Source organism: Martes martes (assembly GCF_963455335.1).
Source record: "Martes martes genome assembly, chromosome: 4".
NCBI classification, from domain to species: domain Eukaryota; kingdom Metazoa; phylum Chordata; class Mammalia; order Carnivora; family Mustelidae; genus Martes; species Martes martes.
Window position 1 is genome coordinate 58,507,383 of NC_137891.1, and position 21,556 is coordinate 58,528,938.

The 21,556-nt window shown below is 37.5% G+C and overlaps 1 protein-coding gene across 1 annotated transcript; it reads right to left on the reverse strand.

The window, feature by feature from the left end:
• Positions 1-249: 249 nt before the first annotated feature.
• On the reverse strand, positions 250-19,579 carry GDAP1 (ganglioside induced differentiation associated protein 1). The gene is made up of 6 exons (XM_080802235.1): positions 19,075-19,579; positions 18,181-18,373; positions 7,869-8,042; positions 6,578-6,672; positions 4,436-4,550; positions 250-3,414 (listed from the first exon to the last, which is right to left on the reverse strand). Exons 1-6 carry the CDS (start codon positions 19,189-19,191, stop codon positions 3,032-3,034), a joined length of 1,077 nt encoding a protein of 358 aa, XP_080658361.1. The 5' UTR covers positions 19,192-19,579; the 3' UTR covers positions 250-3,031.
• Positions 19,580-21,556: the final 1,977 nt, after the last annotated feature.

Genomic DNA, 21,556 nt, shown 5'->3' on the forward strand with positions numbered 1-21,556 from the left:
TTAACCCAGGGACCCCACAGCAATATGTTATTCTTTAAGCTACCACTCATTTTAATGACAAAATTATGTGTATTTAAATAAATCATTAGTAATTGTTATAAGGAAAATATGGCATCTTATAACTAAATATCTTTAATATCTAACTTCTGCTTATTTTATTCTTTCCAATTACCACAGTATGTTATGATTTTAAATGAAATCTGTTTTCTTTACAAATATTATAAAATTAATACTTGTAGAGTTCATATTGATTATCCAGTTACTTTTATTGATCTTACAGGCAGAATAGTATCTTGATCTATCACATTCAACAACACCAAAATATATACAACTCTGGTGTCAATATCAATAATCACTAAAAATCAAGCAAACATTTACAACTATCTGCAATTAAGGGACATTGATTTAAAAGGCATGTAATTGTAGTAACAATAAAATAGCATTTATATATTAAGACATACATAGTCAACCTAAATTTAGTACCTCAGGCATGTTTATAATTTTGATATTTATACAAACTTTGGAAACTGAGGAGTACACTGGTCAGTCACCAATGATCGTGGGGAAAAAAAAAATAGACAAAAGTGCTTATTTTGCTAACAGTATATGTTTAGCTCTTTAGCCTGACATTGTGTGATATTGTTATCCCTTCCCAAGCATTAGAAGTCAATACTACATGTGCCTCAAGCTTTTTTTACAGATGAATGATCTGATCAAGATGCCCTCATTTCAGAAACTAAGGTCATTAATGTTTATCTTCACTTGAGCCATTTTAGAAGGCTTGCTGAACCTAATGCCCAGTCTCAGACTACTGTATGAACAGCGACATCTAGTGGGCATTATGACCCCAAACATTTTGTAAGTCTAAACCAAGGATATCCACGAAACAAGTGAAATCACTAGGATGCATCATCTTTAATATTAACACAAGAATATTTCCAATGAAACTATATCAGAAAATTATACTTCCCAGTAGACTTTCTCTGACTCAGTAATAAAATAAATTTAAGAAAAGCCAGCACTGGGTTTCTAATCTTTGTTCTTAATCAACAACCTTTACATAGGTAAATATCCTTTGTAGATTTTTATAAAAATTCAATTTCATTCTCTTCATGTCTGAATTCTTGCTTCTAACAGGGTTATATAAAGATCTCTGAAACATTATGAACTACTAAATAATCAGTTTTGTGGCTCTTTTAGGAAGATGAGCTGGAATGTCTCAGCGATAAACAAATCCAGCCAGTCTCTATGACAATGCACTGAGGGGCAATATTAAGATATTAGAAAAGCTGCCAGTCTGTTAGTTATTGTTGTATTGAGTTTACACTGAGATGTTATTAATTTTTGTAAACAAGGAATATCCATTTCAAGATTTTCTAGAACAATTGATTCATGAAATGGAATTATAGACTCATTTTACCATCAAAAAGTCATTTCCTAAGTATGACTATTTCCTGTTTTGCATAGCCAATCTGAGGCAATCCAAAAAGCTTTTGTTGTTTGCTGGAATCTTAGCTCATCATTCTCTACACATACTTCCAGCCAGAGATCTAAAACTATCCCCCAACTCCCTTCAGGCCAGCTCCAGGGAATCTGTATCTTCCTGTCACCATGAAAATTTTTTCCTGAGCACAAACTGTGTATGATGCAATTCCATGGTTGTTCATGGGACACTCTGGGATTGTCCCTACCAGATGGACTGAGGTACCCCCTGAAATGCCTAAACATACATAAATGAATATAAGTGGACTTCACTATGAACTTATTTCATTTCCCCAAATTAATTTCCATGGCCTAAGACTAGACCTTGCTCTTTCTCTTTAAACTTTTAAGACTTTGTTAATGACAATAAATAGATGCAAGGTCTAGACCAGAGTTTTTTTTAACACACCAGTCTCTTCAAACACAGAATGGGCATATTTAATCCTTCCAGATCATTAAACTATCCACGACCCAGCCACATGCCATGTTGGTGATTAGCTGAGACATTCACCTGACTTCCATTTGTGTGCTAAAAACGGCTGTATAAGCCCAGACCCCCAGTGACTGGACACAAAAGTCCAAAGGAGGGATATCTCACAGGCATCATCCAACTGGGGGAACTGTGAGGAAAAGAAAGGAACCATTTTATAGCACGTAAGATTTTCATGTAAATGCTAGGCAGACACGTCCCAGTGGTCATTTCATACCCAAGTATATAAGCAGTTAATCTTATTAAAACAATGAGTGTGATTCATGTGCATTTAAAATTAATACTAAGGTCAGAGGAGGTACTGTTAGTGTAAAGCCCAGAAGTTTTCTCTAGCCCACTCCCACCAGTAACTCCCTAGTCCTCTTCCCAAGGTCTTAAGTATAGGAGGATATGTGGGCAGGGGCCACAGGAAATCTAATATTTACTAAGGGGACAGGCAGCCACTGAGTGGCACTGGTGGCACCTGGAGGTTGCCCTTTACTGCTCTTCACTATATAGACTTCATTTTCCCTCTTTTCCCTCTCCCTGTTCCCTTTGTCTCTCTTATTTCTGCCTGAATCTAACAGTGATCATGTGAAGCACTGCTGTGCCCTGCTGCTGTCTGAACCCAGCTTGTAAAACAAAGATGATTTCTGAATTCCAGTGGAAAATGTTGTTAACTGCTCTACACTCAATACATCCAGATCACCTCAGATGAAGAGCTATGGGCAATCACAGATTATTACTGTCTGCTCCTAGTAAGAACCTCCTCCCAAAAAATAATTCAGAACTTGAACTGGCATTCTGAGTTAAAGGTCTAATACTCTATCGGCATTTACATATCTTGACCTTGCACATGTTTTAAGGATGGATTAGTTCAGATTTGCAAGTAAGTAATCTCAAAGTTACCAGCCCACAAAAACATTTTCATTACCTCCTCTCCCCACAAAACTACCCAAAGAGTAAAGTAAATTATACTTTTTACTAATTGCCCAGGGTCATTCTTCACTGGGCCTGGAAGAGTATACAAGAGTCTAGTTGAATGGTTGGATGAGTCGCCACCACTAGATCTCTATAAGCCTAAAAATAATTTGGTCTGGGTCTAAGTGCTAATATCATGCTGCCAAGTCTCTTTCTGAAAAGCATAAAAGCAAAATATCCCATTCCTGCAAGCAAACCAACCACAAGGGTAGTGCCAAGAACTTTTGGGGCCCTTTTCTTGGCCACCCGGAATGCTGTTGGCAGCACTGCAGAGATTAATATATTGTTGACATGTCCTAAAACCTTGTTAAATGTTTTTCTCTTCAAGACGCGTTCGTAATAGGTTTCCAAGTTTGGTCGCTTTCCATTTCCCCAGTTTCTCCTCGCAAACCCCAGGAACTTCAGTCGATGTAATGTGACAGCAAGAGAAACGTCTGCCAGGGTGAAGGATTCTCCGCAGAGCCAAGGCTGGCGGCCCTCTTCTAATCAGAGAGAGGGACACAGAGAATTAGGGGCAAGAGCTATACAGATAGACTAGCTGGCATCTTTTGTCTGGGTCTTAGGGGCAAGTGTGAGTACAGCAAAAGATGAAGGCCATGGTACATTCTCTTGACAATCCTACTCAGTGAGTAATTCTATGCTAAGACAAAGTCCATGCCAGTGTATCCCAAGCTAAGAGAGATTTCTTGGTATCTGTCAACCACCTACATCCCTGAGTGAAACAGGAGCCATCTGAGCTCAAAGCTGATCTTCGATATTGAAAAGGATTCTGAGGAGCTGAGAGCCTCCAAACCAAAGGAGTCAACAGATCTTTCCTCCTGGCTTAGGAAAACAGCAGGTGAGCTTTAGGAAGATCTGTAAAATTGGGCCTAAAATGTCACTCAGTGATTGTTGCTCCTAGTTACTTATGTAAAGCAGAACAAAGTTCCTATTAGGAAGCAAGCTTCACGTAACATGGTCTTCAACTTTGTTGCCAATTAGAATAGCGCAAATGGTCCATGTGCATGCACCTGGGCAATGGCAGGATCATGCAGTGAGGTTCACAGATACAATACAGGGACGCTCACCAGCCAGCCTGCAGATTTATATAGGCCAGCCCCCATTTTATACTTCAGATTGGAAGTATTCTCCCTGCCTAGGGAAAAAACTAGATGGAGCTTTCAAGCAATTACTCTGGTTATTCAACCAAGTGAACTACTGTAATTAAAAAATGTGTCAAATGGTCTAAGTAGGAATCTCTCAACCATAACTTTAAATTGTGCAGAAAAATCCTCTACCAGTCACATTTCTCATAGACACAGACTGGTTATCATTAGACATCTGGATTTTGCTGAGTTCAGTATTATTATTATTGTCAGGATAATTTAAACTGCCCATGAATAAAAATAATTTAAAAAAAAAACAGACTACAGAATGTTTTTGGTAAAATCTAAGAGTATTCCCATAAATATGCCTGGCATCCAGCAAAAAGAAAAACAAAAACAAAAACAAATGAGAACCTACCTGGGGTTTCTTCATTTCTTCTTTGTAACTCGGTTTCAACCTGATCCAAGACTTTCTCCAATTCATCAAGAATTTTCTTCAAATATTTGACATTGTCATGGTCAAGCAGCTTTGACTAATTAGCAAAAATAACTAAATAGGTTATTTATGCCGCAAAAAAACAACCAATACAGAGCAAAGCAGACATAAACTCTTCTAAAGCTGGAGCCTATTAATCCACGACAATGAGGAGATCCAGAATAATGTTAAAGCCAAAGCAAACCTGGGAGAAATGCTCTGGCTGTGAGAATACTCCATGGGCCAGACCCACTGGTCTACCGGGAACTCCTGTAGGACCAGATGACCAGACATGGCCAAGAATACAAGGGACACAAAGAAACTCCTCTCAACCCCCAAGGAATGACTAGAACTTCAGCAACTTTCGAGGAATGAAAAACTGAAGGGTCAGGCCTGAGGGAGAAATCTGAATACAGTGAGTTAAAGACCAAGAGGAAAGTAAGGAGTGCTGTGTGTCCAGGCGTTTCTTTTGAGCAGCACACTTAGCTAAGATAAGATAAAGGAAAATGGGAAGTTGAAGAGGGTGGGGAGTGTTGGTGTTTGCTACATTTTTAATATGGCGGAAGCTTGCATGAGTTCTTGGGCCCTGAGGAAAGAAGCACCAGAAAGAGAAAGGCTGACTGTAACAGATGAAGCAAAGCCCAGCTCCTTAGGGGGCAGGCAAGTCAGAGTGAATTAACCCAAAATGGGTTAAAGACTGGAACGTAAGACCTAAAACCATAAAGCTCCTAAAAGAAAACAGAAGTGGTAAGCTTCATGACATAGGTCTTGGCAATAATTTTTTTAATCTGACACCAAAAACAAAAACAAAAATAAACAAGCTGGACTATGTCAAACTAAAAAGTTTCTGCACAACAGAGTTGAAACCAAAAACAAAATGAAAAGGCAGCCTATTAAATAGGAGAAAATATTTGCAAATTATGTATCTGATAAGGGGCTAACATCCAAAATATATAAAGAACTCCTACAACACAATAGCAAAAAATAATCTGATTTTAAAATGTGCAGAGGATCTGAATTGAAGACATAAAGAAGACATATAAATGGCCAACAGGTACATAAAAGGATGCTCACCATCAGTCATCATCAGAGAAATGCAAGTCAAAACCACAGTTGAGATATCACCTCACAGCCATTAGAATGGCTATTATCAAAAAGGCATGAAATAAGTACTGGCAAAGATGTGGAGAAAAGGAAATAATCATGCACTACTGATGGGTGTGTAGACTGGTGCAGCGACTATGGAAAACAATACAGAGGTTCCTCAAAAAAATTACAAATAGAACCACCATGTGATCCAGCAATTCCACGTCTGGGTATTTATCCAAAGAAAACGAAAACACTAACTCAAAAAGATATATGCACTCCCATGTTCATTGCAGTTTCATTTACCATGTCCAAGAAACAACCTAAGAGTCCAGCGATAGATGAATGAAGAGATGTGGTGTATATACACAATGGACTATTATTCAGCCATAAAAAATAATGAAGTTTTACCATTTGCACCAACATACATAGACCTCGAGGGAATGATGCTAAGTGAAATGGGTCAGACAACGATATATTCTATAGGATCTCTCTTATATGTGGACCCTAAAAACAACAACAACAAAACAAAAACTAAGCTCATAGACAGAGAACAGATTGGTGGTTGGAGGTGGAGGAAATGGGTGAAAGGTAAGAAGAAAAAAATGAGAGAAAGGAGGGGAGTATAATAGAAGAACAAACTTACCAATTGCCCTATTGGTATTAAAGTCCTAAAGGTCTAGCTAGGCCTTAAAGTGGCAGACCACCTGAAATGACAGATTTCTAGTATATATTATGAACTTGCTTTTTCATTTTATAACTTTCCTTGACAATCAGCATGAGAAATACCTGCCTTTTAAGCAACTGTCATTAGGTTTGAATATTAAATCTAATTAAGAAAAATTCTTCCTAAAAGCACAGTGTAAGCCAAAGGTAAACATGCACTGGTGATTTGCAAATATTTAAGAGGAGATGTTCTAGAAATAGTGAGACTTTACAAAAAGTAGAACATTTAATACAAAAAGTGGATGTCAGTTGAGGATAGCCTGGTTTACTTACTTTAAGTCGCTTCTGTTTTGCGATGTATGCCTCTTGTAAATCTGGGTTTTCTTCAGCAAGCTTTTTCAGTTCCGATTCTGTGTTACCAATTTGGCCTGATAATAAAATCATTTGTGAAATAGGAAATTATTTCCTCCCTTCTATACAAGAAAAAAGGAGAAGCTAGGAAACTTCATGGTAAGAGCATGAGCTCTGGGGTTCATGCCCTGACTCTGTCTTAGACTTAACCTCTCTGTGCCTCAGTTTCCTCAGATTCAAAATGGAACTATCAGAGTATCGGCTACATAGGCCAAGGATTAAATGTGAGGCACCCAGGAAAGCCCTTAGAGGGAGGCTCAGCAGATCAGAAGTGCTCAGTGCACAGTGGTTGTTCTACCTTTCAATACCTTTCAAGTTTTTGTTAATGGACTTCTATATGAAGACAAGGAAAAAAGCCTTATTTTTTAAAAAGATATTAACTCCAGGTGATAGAATTATATTCAGACCACCTGTTTCAAATCATATGAGTACTTATGCAGAGAAGGAGGAGGAACAAGAAGATAAAGCAGGAAAAGGAGAAGGAAGGAGGGGATGGAAGAGGAGAGAAGTATCGAAAGGAAAGAAAAATAACATAAGTTAGAGAATTATAAAGATGAGATATGATGTAATGGAAAAAATGTAATTTCTAGAATCAGAAGATCTGGGTTTGAGTGTTCCTAGTCAAACATCCCCAGAGTCTGACCATGGCCGCCGTCCCTTACTGTCCTATCCCAATCACATGTGCCATAGATCTCTTCCACATCCCATGCACTGACCGTACTCAGCAAAGGGGAGAGCTGGATATCACAACTCAATTCTTAATAAATCTCAAGTCATTCAATTTAGAGGTAGACTAATGGCTAGACAGCCTGTAGTCCAGCTCCCTCACATAATGAAACAAAAATTAAGGACCAGAAATGTGAACTCAGTTGCCCATAATCACCATCAGATTCCAGATTTCATGATTGTTAGTCCATCTTCTACAAAAACATATGTTCTTTACTTTTCCGCAGGCTACTCTTCTGAATCTTACCCAAGCTTGGACCTCAAGGCTAACAGCTGGAAAATCAGCTCCTATAGACCATAAATGTGTCCAGCTGAACAGCTGAAGCACAGATGAATCTGACTGGTGCATGGATCAATCTGTAACATGAATATCCATGAAGCAAACTCAACAACCCTGTCCCCAAATCTTCATGAGATATGCCTGGTCCCAAAAATGAATTAGAAGAACTTTGAAACAAAATTCCAAGCCTTTAAGATTATTACATACTGCGAATCCGTGTGGTTGCATAAGCTGGGATCATGGAGTCCACAGTTAGCTCAGGATGTAAAATGCAGCCATGGGTATAAGCATCCATTGGCAATGAGTCAAGAAGTTCTCGATAATGTTGTACCCGTGGGTAATACATGCTTCCTTTATCAGGCATTAACCTGGGTGTTTTTTCTAAAAACATATACATAAACATTAAAGAAAAAGTTATAAATCAGAGGTTACATCCAAAAGCAAAATCAAAAACCCAAACCCCTTTAGTAGTGCTTTGAATGTTACATCAAGGCATTTAAAAGATGATATCTCCCCAGCCCAGACATTCAAAATTTGAAATGGACTGATGTACCAGACTAGATCCCAAACAATGATCACACTGAAATTCTCTCACTTCTCTACCTTACAAATTGCTACCCTACCCACAAGGCCCAGTTATTTATGTCAACTCCTCTATGGGACATTCCCTAACCTCCTACAACTACCAATATCTGAATTGGGTCAGGTGTGCCTTCCTCTATACATGGAAAATACCTTTGTAGATATACCATTAGAACCTTATCACCTTAATTGGTTGTCTGTATCTTTTTGCCCTATGAGCTTCTTCAGGGCAGGGAGTCTGTGATTCACTGTCTCTCATAATGTCTCATACATATTAGGCCATTGATAAACATTGGTTAGGTGAATGAAAACTCATTATGAAAAGATAATCAGAAACCACTCTTTCTAGGTTCTAATTAACACCAAGCATGACCCTTTTGATGCTATGTGAATGTGCACTGACAGTCTTCACAGAATTCACCATGAATTTCTAATATTTTATATCTAGAAAATGGGTTCTACATAAATCCTCAATTTGCTGGTTAAACCCTAGACTCCAGACTCCTTGAGGGTAGGGACCATGCACTGTTCTCTGTTGAGTTTCCAGTGCCTAATATAATATTTGGCTCACAGCAGGAGCTCAATAAATTTCAATTAATTAATATATTCCCAAATTTCTAGTTGTTGTAGAATATTTGAGCTGGAGGAGCTCTGTAGCAGTTAACAAGGACACTGAGATATAAAGGTTTAAGTGTTCTCCCAAGATCACAAAGCTAATTAAAAGCACAATAAGAACTAAAGCCGTTGATTCTTAATACCATGTCCTGCTTTATAACATCATCTTCAAGGGGTTTACATTTCAGAGGCTATCCAAGAAGAATAAAGATGAACCACACGATCCAAAGATCAGGACTATGTCCCTTCAGAAACACTTCCTACTTCTGACTCTCAAACTGCCCCTGAAAAATGCCAATGAGCTTATTCCAACAAATGAAAAGAACAGACTCAATTTTATTCATTTATTTCTTAGTTTGGGCTATTTAATTTAGAATCCTTTTGAGCATCCCACACTCATTCATAAGTGTTGACAATTCAGAATTGGTTGCAGAGCATTTCAGACAAGATCTTGTAATGCCATAATCCAAGTGGAACAAGCTCTCTAGGCCAACAGACTATTTCTGACTAAGAAAAAATAAGATGGATTACTCCTCAAACCTGTGGGCAAATTTCTAATTCCCTGCTGGAGAGTCCAATTCTGAAGTCTGCATTGGAATAATCATGAATGAAGTGTCAGCCACATACTGCTTGTCAGCAGTGGATTTACCCAACTACAGCACACTTCCTTGCAGATCTTTCAGGATCTCAATATATCAGTAGGATCCCAACCAGTGCCTGGTGGACATGTCCATAAGGACAACAGACTGAAGTCCTTCTAAAGCCCTTGAAACACTGAAGAGTTCTTAACCTTTTGTGTGCCACGGACCTCTTCTCAAAATAATATTCTCAAACATACAACACATAGGATTGCAACGGAAACTGAATATACTGAAATACATTTATCAAATTTTAAATTATAAAATATTAAAATGGGTGCCTTTTATTAATACATTAACAAGATCTAGCAGCAGGTCTAATAACAACCATAATTTCAAAGTAGCTATAAGCATAAGTTATTTTTAAGATAACTGCAATAACATGATATGCTAAGAACGTATCTGTGACTTCTATTGGTAACAAAGTCAGAGGCACTCCTCATATTGTAGGTTTATGCCTACATTGGAAATGAAAGGAATTGATAAGTTTCTGTTAGAAATTAGTGAAGATATAATTTTATTTCCCCTCTAGGACCTCAAATCTTCTGAATTCTATTCATAGACCACTAAGGGCAACAGTTATCAAAGTGCTATCTAAGAATCCCTGGGCTTTTTCTAGATACTCTCAGGAGGTCCACAGAGTCAAATCTACTTTTATAGTGATATTACAATGTTAATTGCTTTTTCACTTATTCTCCCTCAAGAATACAGCAGAATTTTTCAGAGGCTGCAGGACATGTGATGGCTCTATCACTCTGACAGTTAATGAGATGTGGGCTTGTGTATTGGTGTGTTTTAAATTTTTCTCAATTTTAATTCCTAATTTGGCAAATATTAATAGATATACCCCACAAAGCTCTCCAGTGTTCTCAATAATCCTTATGATAAAGGGGCCCAGAAACCAAAAATTTTAAGAACCACTGCTCTGGGGGTCCAAAAGCCTCAAGTTAATAACCAAAAAAATGGTACAGCATATTAAAATTCTTCCAAGTAGTTAAATTTATGGCCACTGGCTCAGGCTACTTTCTGGTGCCAGGCCTGGGGCTTGTCTTCAGAAGAGGATACCACTTCCTTCTGGGAAAGTGAATTAGAGCAGGAAAAACACTGTCTGGTAATTGCTTTCTGTGGAAGTTCCATTTGGCTAAGCCCAAATTCTTCAAAGGAAGATAAATGTTCAAATCCACGAAAATAATTTGTTCTACTCAGGACACTATTACTGTGTAACTCTCTACTATAACACTTTGTCAGACAGAGCATAAGATACCCACTGAACCCAAGTTCTCATCCAGCCTATCTCTCTTCCACCACCTCCATGGCAATACCTGCAATGTGCTGTCATTGTTCTCTACACCAGAGCACAATAGTGTCCCCTGCCTCTGGAAAGAGTTTTTCAAAAGGCCATTGGGAATTTCTATTGAATTTTATACAGACCTTCCCTCTCACCCTCATTCTATTTTATTTCCCAATCTTTCCATAAAGCATCTTTGTTATAACACACACACGAAAGAAGGAAAGGAAAGGAAAGGAAAAGGAGGGAGGAGAGGGGAAGGGAGGGGAGGGGAAAGGAAAGAGGAAAGAAGAAAGAAAACAGAAGAGGGATGCCTGGATGGCTCCCTCAGCTGGGCATCTGCCTTTGGCTCAGGTCCTGATCCCAGGGTCCTGGGATCAAGTCCTGCGTTGGGCTCCTTGCTCAGCTGGGAGCCTGCTTCTCCTCTGCTGCTCCCCCTGCTTGTGCTCCCTCTCTCTCTCTCTCTCTCTCTCCGGTAAATAAAAATGAATAAAAAAATTTTTAAAAAGAAAGGAGAAGAAAAAAGGGCATCTGGTTGGCATTCAAGTATGCAGCTCTTGATCTTAGGGTCACAGGTTTGAGCCCCACATTGGGTACAGAGATTACTTTAAAAAAAAAAAAAAAAGAGCCATTTTAGTATTCTACCTCAGTCAGGAGTGAAAAAGCAATAGAAGGCTTACAGGGGGAAGGCACGAAATCAGAGGACTTTTAAGAAGCAGGCATTGAAAAGAGTTTCCAGCATTAGGGAATAGAGTTGCTGTACTGGAAACCAGGATAAGGGACTAAGCTGGAAGAATAAATAAGTAAATTGGCAGGAGACCAGACTTCCTAAAAGAACTGAGTAGGGAACAAGGCAGGTCTTGAACCGCACCTAAATTTAGGCAGGTGCAGACAGACATAAAACAGAAAGATGTGATGATGAGAGAAAACAAGTTTTTTAAAACCAGAAAGAAAAGATACAATAAAAGCATTCTGCAGATATTTCACTGAGGAGGGACAAACACCTCCATACAGTCTCAAGTCTCTGCATTGCTCAGTAGAATAACAATGGCCTTGAACCATTAAAAAAAAAAAAATCACATTCAGTTTCCCCAAGTACAAAAAAATTAAAAGAATTTAAGAGCTTACAGGCATAAGCTTCCATTATTTTTCTACACTGATTTCTCTGATTCCCCATGTTCTTCAATGATGGCAGATAAAGAAGGCATAATTATACCCTATTTTCAGGGAAGACTCCCTCCCCTCCACAGGTCTATTTGAATAATTTTCATCTCTTCCTTATCATTATTAATTCAATGAAAACAGACTTCATTCCTATCTTTATCCCCTTGAGAATTTTTTATTTTACTTAGGTCACTTAGTAATAACATCGGTATATTAGATAATATGCAATAAGTAGTTGAATAAAACTGTACCCTTCAACCAGTCAAACACCATGCTATTAAAAAATATAATAAAAATGGTAAATAAATTATGACCTGAAATAAAAGTTATGGTCACAACTGACTATAATTCAAAGCTGTCACAACTATAGAACTGGAATGATCAAATCTAAACACAGATTTAAAAAAAACAATACACAGTGTCAAGTTATAGAAGTTCATTATATGCAGCCATGGTTTTCTGAGAAAGACAAATTTATAGCACTATTTTCAATAAATTTTATACCTTAAGTGGTATTATATTTAAGACTTTGAACAGAAACATTTGTAATTGGGGAGCAAAACTTCTTTATCAGATGGTTTGTTCCAATTATTGTTAACACATAGTATGGAATTAGAACCTTTGCATTTTGACACCCCGACCTGTCCACTAAAATTGGACAAACCAAAGAGTAAAAACAAAAGTAACTTTTTAAAGCCACTTTATTGGCACAATCATGAGTTTTAAAGGCTCATTTTCTTTTCCTTATCACATACCATATTTTCTCCACACTTAATTACAACCTTTGTGCTAATCTACAATTTGAGTAGATGTGCTAAAAGACATATAAAGTTACTCAACTATATATGATAGGCTCTATTAATAGACAAAAATTTGAATAATTGGAAATTCTTGCCTAAATAATTGCATTTTTAATGTAACAGTGACTTCAGAATTATTTTTAAAATGAGTAGATTTTCAATAGATATTGACAAAAATCTTATCCAAAAAATGTATTTCCTAATGAGACTTATATACAGTACTTTAACATCACACCAGAGTACTTTATTTCCAAACCAATTCTATTTCCTAAGAATAAATGAGGTATATATAAACCAAAGACATGAGACATGATCTTCAGAGAACTCTTATATACTAAATTACCAAAATTCCGTATTCACCATACGACAGCCTTGATTCCAGATTACCACTGAGTCATCCGGCAGTAGTAAGTAGTAATGTTCTAGTATTTTGTAGTCATTTCAGACCCACTTTTTTTTATTATCTAGTGTCCAAATTAAATTCACTGAGAGAAATTATGAATAGTATAAGAAACATCTAGATTTTAAACTCTATATTAGCGAATATATTCACTTATTACATCCCCTGTTCCTGAGTTTCCCTAGTTTTGCTTAGTATCACACCTCATCTAATTTAATCAATTGCATGTGTTAATATATCTACTCTTCATTGCAAGCCTGAAGAGAAAAAGGTGTCACATATGTAAAAAGGAATCTGTAAAACTGAGTAGTAATAATAGCCCAGAAAGACAGATTTGGTATTATTATCAAGTTTACAGAATGAAACTATCTTTGAAGATTAGTAAGCTTCTAATTATTAGGGATCTTTGAAATATCTCTGGTCCTTGCACCAATTAACACCTAAAAAATAGCTATTAAAAGAATGAATAAAGAGATTGTTCTTTGCTGGCCTTGGTTGAGCAGCCATAATTCAGTACTTCTAAATTCTTCTTTTGACCCAAATTCTGACTTCAGGAATATCACCACTGATATCTACATCACTACTGCTTTCAAAAAAGAAAAAAAGGGGCGCCTGGGTGGCTCAGTGGATTAAGCCGCTGCCTTCGGCTCAGGTCATGGTCTCAGGGTCCTGGGATTGAGCCCCGCATCGGGCTTTCTGCTCAGCGGGGAGCCTGCTTCTCCCTCTCTCTCTGCCTGCCTCTCTGCCTACTTGTGATTTCTCTCTCTGTCAAATAAATAAATAAAATCTTTTAAAAAAAAAAAAATCAAGAAGTGCCTGGCTGGCTCCGTCAGAACGGCACGCAACTCTTGATCTCGGGATCATGAGTTCAAGCTCCACATTGGGTGCAGCAACTACTTAAATAAAAATAAAACTTAAAAAAAAATCAAAAACTTACTTAAATAACTACTTAAATAAATAAATAAACTACTTTAAAAACTACTTAAATAAAAATAAAACTTAAAAAAAATCATAGCCATCACTCAGTTTAGATACTAACTTTCATAAAGCTAAGACTTGAAAAGGACTGCCTTGGCTACCAAATTTCTCCCCACAAACTACCAATTATTTAATGGACTTATCCCAAAAGCATAAGGATATAAATATTGATTACACACAAATGTTGAGAAGTATCTACAGGTCAGCAAAACATTATTTTTAATATAATCGCCAGCTGGTAAACTAATAAGGGATGGCAAATAATAGCAAAGGAGATACCAGTTGCCTACACTCTATTTTTTACATGAATGAATACACTTAAAGTCTCCTATTATAACCATGAGCAACTATACATCTCATGAAATCCATTCACTTAGTATTCTAAGTTGTAAATGTTCCTCAAAGTTTCACACATAATTGAACAAAATGTTGCATGTTCTGACCAGTGCACAATTTGCCATGTTTTAGATAGAATGAAAACAACTTGAGATCATCCCAGCCTTTTACCATTAGCTTTAATCAATAACTTTTTAGCAAGCCAGGTCTCCCATCCTTGCTTAAAGCAACTGATTTTTTTTTTAATTCACATACACTTAGCCTTGTTAAACTTTATCTTCATTTTTTTTTCATTTCATTGTCCCATGACAAGCACTTCACAAATTCGTCATCATTTTAACTATCCCAGCTTTTGTCATCCACAAATTTAACAGTATCTCCACAATGTCTTTATTCAAGTCATTAGGCTCAAGTCAGAGAATAGAAACCTGTAAGAACACCAGTAGAGATCCCTGTCTAGGCTGATACCTATCTTCAAAAGTTCATTCATTTTAATTATTCAAAAGTGTTTATTGAGCTCCTATTAAAGAACATTCACCATAGGAAGCACTGGGGATACATACAACTGTTAATAAGACAGACACTGTCTCTGACCTTATGGTACTTAACAGTAGTCTACAAGTAATTGAAATAAATGTAACAAAATTATATAGGATAAGTCTTTAGCTAAATATACATCCTTATGTAAGACATTTACAAGTGAATATTCTTTAATATGGTGGTTTATTCATCTAAAAATGTGCATTACTTTTACCTAGCCATATTTGCTCCTTTATTCCACAAAGGTACCTTATGAAGTAATCTCTAATGTTCTACTTAAGATACTTATATCTAGAACCATGCCCAGTATACAATAGATTCATTTTTCTTAAGTGTTAAAGCCATTCTTCCGTAATGTAAAACTTAAGCTGGTTCCTTTTAACTGAGATACTCTGAAGTTATATATATGTAAGTGTGTATGCATATAACTAATTTATAGTGTTATGTAAAGTTTAAGTGATTACTTAACACACAGTAAGTGCTTCTCAAATTTTAATGTAAATATGAATCACTTCGGGATCTTGTTAAAATGCAGGTTCTGATTCAAGAGATCTGCATTTCTAACAAGCTCCGAGGTGATACCAATGCTGCTCCTCAATGGAACACACTTTTGAGTAGCAATGATTGGTAGAATTTACCTTTTCCCATCCCTGACAATTGGGATAATATCCATCTTTTTTTTTAAGATTTTTATTTATTTATTTGACAGAGATCACAAACAGGCAGAGAGGCAGGCAGAGAGAGAGGAAGGGAAGCAGGTTCCCTGCCAAGCAGAGAACCCGATGCGGGGCTCAATCCCAGGACCCTGGGATCATGACCTGAGCCGAAGGAAGGCAGAGGCTTTAACCCACTGAGCCACCCAGGCGCCCCTGGGATAACATCCATCTTATCTGGCTCTTTTCCTAATCTCCATGGGTTCTTAATGACATACGAATTATCTTAATGGTAATAGTGAAAATGCATGCACGTTTATTTTTTATTTTATTTTAATACATTGGGATAAACTTTCCCCATAGACTAGACTAGCCTTTATGTAACTATTTTCTTGCTGTCTTCATATCTACCATGGGTTTTGCGTCCCTTAATCTTCTTTTAACCCCTTCCAATGGAGTGACAACTCTCCTGAGAAAGAGAAAAGAATGAACTAAGAATTGATTGGACTTGCTTTATCTCTGCAATTGATAAAACTGTATCGCTTAATCCAATAGACAGAAAAGTAAAGTCACCAAGGACATGTAACAAGTTAGCAATAGCTTTAGATAAAGAGCTGGGATTCTTGATTGTTTACTGATTCTATTGGTACAGCCAGAATTAAAGTCCTTAGTTTCCATATTTTCATTTAACATTTAGCCCCAGTGCCTTCTCCTCTGATTCTGTAAGTACTAAGAAGAAGTTAATATTTCCCTTCTTTGAGTAGGACTCAGAATGTATCTTAGTTTTTTTTATATGATCAAAGCAAAAGAAAAAACCTAAGGAAAACTTTAAGAAAACCTAATAATCATTAACATTACTATGTTGCAAAGTAACATATTTTATATTACTGAATATCTTAAAGGACAAACTGCAAGAAGAGGAAGAGAATGGCAGTAGTGGCAGTAGTAGCAGTAGTAGTAGTAGTAGTAGTTCAAGGCACGCCAACAAAATATTTTAATATGATTTTCCATTTACTGTATCTTTTTAAGATTTTTGCTTATTTAAACAAAAATGTTTATTTTTTTATTTAAAATGGAATTCTTATACAGTGATTTTGTTTTATTTATATTTAACCACTTTTCCCAAGAAATACAAATTATTTAACAGACTTGTCCATTTCCAAAAAGCTCAATATTGAGAAAAATTGTCTTAAATCAATTAGCCACCATTTTCAGTACAGTCCCCAGCTTATAGACATAAGGAATAGCAAGTAATCATAAAAGAGAAAACAGTTCATTAAACTCTGGTTTAGCTCAATGTCTCCACCTCTAAAATCCCCAATCATAATCCTAAAGAACCAAACACTTGGAATAAGAATAGGGGCAGCTGTAGTGCCAATCTAATTCCCTGGGGTTCCCTCCACACACATTTCAGTCCCATACCAATTTTTTTTAAGTACCTCGGACATTTTTTGACCTAGTAATTTGGGGTTATATTCTGGTTTTATCCTGCCCAATTAACACCAGCATAACTAGTGGCAGATAAAAAGTAACTGGATCTCATGCAGCTTCTATTTCAGAAGAGTACTCAGCTGAAAGGAGCCTTCTGTTCTCTCAATTATGCCAGTGATCAGCTGTATAATCTTGGACAAATATTGAAGCTATAGTTCACCTCAAAGGATTGTCATTAGAGGCAAGCGAGATAACATATAGGTAGCAATGACTATGGGAGACAGCTAGTATAAATATGAAGATATGGGTTTGAAAGACTTCCATTCTAGCCCTACTTTGCCATAAAATAGTTGTATTACCTTAGGCAACCCGTTTCTCTTTCATCAGGTACAATGGGAATAACTAGTCTATCATGCCTGTCTCAGATGGCTTCTTTTGAAGACCGAATAGAATAGAAATTATAAAATGCCTAACATAAATCAGGCTGTCAATAAATGATTATTACATAAAAGCACCATACAAATTTAAGTGCTATAATTCTTTACAAAAGATATAAAATTAGTGCTATAGAGAAGTCACAGGAAAAAGATCTCTAAATATACCAACATTCTATTCTCCCTTCCTAAGTTTTACTCCTCTTTTTCCCTCTTATTATTTTTAAGATGGAACTATTTGGTAGACTAGAGAAAACTGATTTTCATCACGTACATTTTAAATCATTAGGCATTTTCAAGGCTAAAGATTCACCACCACAAACCACACACCTGCAGAGGAAAACCTCTGAATTAAAAGGAATATTCCAACATTAGAATTTGCAGTTTACATAAAATCTTTTAAAATAGAGTCACACTGGCTTACACAAAATTTGTGGTATCAACCTATTTTATATTTGTGTGCTTATGGAAATGGAAAAGGTTTTTAGCATGAAACCACCATCATGAAACCAAAAGGAAAAAGAAGGAAGGAAGGAAGGAAGGAAGTGGGGAAGGAAGGGAGGACGGGAGAAAGGGAGGGAAGGAAGAGGAAGGGAGGGAAGGAGACATATATTTGTGTTGAAAGTAAATCCAAAAAATCACAAATAGCCTTAACATTACCATCCAGGAAAGTCTGTTCAAGATAATCAATGATCTGAGTGGCCTCACAAATAATGTTTTCCCCGTGGATAAGGACAGGCACTTCTCCAGTTGAGTTCAAACGCATAAACCAAGGCTCATTGTGCTCACTCAAGGGCAGACTTACATCATGTTCCTCGCACTTCAATGCCTTTTCAGCAATTACCAAGCGCACCTGAAAGAGTTCACACTGGTTACAACACATGAAGGCTTTCAGGTAAATGACATCCCTGGATACCGTTAAGCAGCCTTTCTGTGCTTCCCTGAATTATTATTATCAACATTCTTTTTAACTATTCCTATTCTAGGAATTAACAAGTGAGATATATTCTAGCGTCTTAATCATACAAATTAGAAAGGACAAAAACAAAAACAAAAACAAAAAGATTGTAAATAATTCTGGCTGAATTTATTCCACAGTGACTCTCTACCATCACTACTTTCTTTCCATCCTAAACCTAAGTATGTGTCCTCCTCAGACAAGAATCTGATACATAGATGTGCTAGGCCTTGTTGAAGAGAACGAATGCGTACAAGAAAAAGGAGGAACTGTAGATTATGCGGTTGCGTGAAAGCGCTTCCCTCTGCCTCACTCTCCAAGGCCCAGAGGACAAGGCCTCCAGCCCTAATACCTAAAGTGATGCTTTTTTTTGTCGCATATCATGAGTGGTAAAGCCTGAGTCATAGCCCTTCCATCTCAGACTAATTCTCTGTGCTCCCCTACAGGGCGCATCCCAGACCTCCAGGGAGCGCCCGCCGGGTTTAGGGCTTCGGAGGCCTGGTTCTAGACCCGCGGGAGGACCCGGGAGAGCCCTGAGGGAGCTGTCCCGGTGCTGAAACCCGATCCGCGCCGCCCGCCCCGGCAGAGGCCTTTACCTTTTGAGAGCTGAAAGAATGTGTCCAGTGGTACAGAATGAGCCTAACCTCCGCGTCCGACTTGCCTTCCGCCATTAAGGGCGCGCCCCCTCTCTGCTCCTCCTGCCTCCGAGCCATTTTGGGGTACGCGAGAGCTGCAGGACCTCGTCTGTTCAGCCCTTTATTTCTCCCACCCACAGTGCCGCGCGAAGCGTTGTTACTTTTTCCGCTCTGCCTCGAGGAGCCGGGAAAGAGATTTTCGCGCGGACGAATAGACCTCTGGGAAATGTAGTTTCCACCGCCAGAAAGGGGCAGGGCAGTGTCTGCAAAGATGCGGAGGTGTCTTCGCGCCAGAAAGCCACTGATGTGCGGAAGTCACATAGGAGAGGTAAATGCCCTTTTTTTTTTTAGAGGAAATCATCTAAAAAGAGTCCCTGAATACTAAGTTAGTAATAAATAATGGTTTGGGGGGTGGAGTAGAAGTTGCTGAGGTATAAAAGCAGCAATTTCTTCTTGGAGGATTTGTGCCCTTTGCAGAAGGGAAGTTCCTGGGGGGAAAAAAACAGAATAAGGACCCATGAGTTTTCATTAGAAGATATTCTCAGGGAGTCATGCAAAATAATAAATGATAACATCTCTTATAAACGATGACGAGTTAAGATAGCCTTGCTGCGAAACACAGAATTTTTAGGACAGAATTACCTGGGTTCACGTCCTGATTTTTGAAGCGGAGGTAATAATTCTACTTCCCCCATAAGGTTTTCCTGACAAATAAGTAAATACAATGTTAAACACTCAAAATAGCCTCGCATATTGTAGGCACTCGATATTATTCACAAATTCAGTTGCTTTATAAATACCCTCGTATAGCCATGGTCAAATCATAATTTTATACTAGCCTAATGATTGTACACCTCTTAAAATTTGGCATAATAGTAAATTAATAAAAATTTTCCATTAGTAAACATGTTTTGATATGACCATAAAAGGAATGCTTGTATAATTCATTAAATAAATACTTAGCGAGCACCTAAGTGAGCACATTCTAAGCATTGTGCTAGGCTCTGGTAATACAAAGACCTGACACTCAAGATATGTCTGGTGGCAGAGACAAGTAAATAGACAACACAACAGAGATGATAACTGTCAGTCTTAGAGTGAACACAACATTTTATGAGGAAAGAGAGGTAGTATGCAACTCTGATGAAAAGAGACAAAAATCTCATCACTTCCTCCCCTCTACAATACATCATTTGTTGTTCTCTATAATTCTTTTATAATTTTTAAAGATTTAAAAATATCATTCATAACCATAAGTTAATTCAAATGCTACAGGAAAAAAATGACCCTTATCAAATTTGGGGTTTTTTTTAATCAGTTTGTTCTTCAGAGTAGAAGAGGAAAAAGCAAAACCTTGAAATCAGACAGAGTAGGGTTTAAATTCTGGGTCCACCCCTACTTTGACCTCTCTTGAGCCTTCACTGTCTCATATGTAAAATATGGATATATAAAAATATATGCCTGCTGTGGGAATTCAGTAAGAGAATGTATATAAAGCATTTAAGCCATTGCCTGGAATATAGCAGTTGATGAAAGCTTATGTGGAAAGCTCCTCCATGACATTACGAGAACATATTATACTTTCTCCTCTCTCTTAAGGCCTCAAGACTTTTTCAACTACCTATATAATCCTCCATTCCCATTCCTCCTCAGAAAAAGTTTATCTTACATTCTTCAACTTCAGATTCCAACATACGCTGTACAGTTACCGTTCCTTAACTAATTCAGTCACTTCAATATCTGAATAGACTCAACACTCTTGGCCAGTCATCTGTCACTTGCCATTGAAAGAGTTCTCACAATAAATCCCATGCATATAAAACACTGAGTATCTTCCCTATGGCATCCTCCCAGTCACAAAGCCTTAGAGAAAACATTGAAGGAATTGACTGATTACTGTGTTGGTGTCTAATATCAAAGATTCACAGATGTCTTTGGGAGGACAAATGTGTACCTGGCTTCTAAGGAGAAATTGATCCATATGCATCAAAAACCTTGAAAATGGGCATAACTTCTAGCCTAGCAATTCTTCTATTTGCAGTTTAAGGGCATAACTTTTAGCAAATTCCAGCAGTTGGCTAGATAATAGATGATAATGGTCGTAGAAATTTTAGCTATGCACATAACTGCTGAGAATAAAGACTGCATTTCCTAGACTCCTTTGAACCTAAATGTGACCTTATGACTACATTCTAATAAATGGGATAATGGACGTGCCACAGAGAATGTTTTGGGAAGTTTCCTTAAGAAAATTGTTAGTCCTCTGCCTCTTCTTTATTCCATCCTGCTTCTGGGAGGGTGGTTGCTTATTTTGGACCATGAGGAATGGAGCCATACCTCAGGGATGGCCAAAGCCATAAGCTGAAGGGAAAGTGAACCCCTAAGGACAGGGAGAAGAACCACCACACTAATCTTAGTCTACAAACCTCCAAATATTTACTTA

Bases quoted from the DNA above. Each gene is read 5' to 3' on its own strand.
- GDAP1 (XM_080802235.1), bottom strand. From the start codon at position 19,191: ATGGCTCGGAGGCAGGAGGAGCAGAGAGGGGGCGCGCCCTTAATGGCG. The intron at 6,673-7,868 runs GTATGTAATAAT...TTTTATTATCAG, and splicing joins TGCAACCACACGGATTCGCA to GCCAAATTGGTAACACAGAA. The intron at 4,551-6,577 runs GTAAGTAAACCA...TTTGCTAATTAG, and splicing joins CAAAACAGAAGCGACTTAAA to TCAAAGCTGCTTGACCATGA.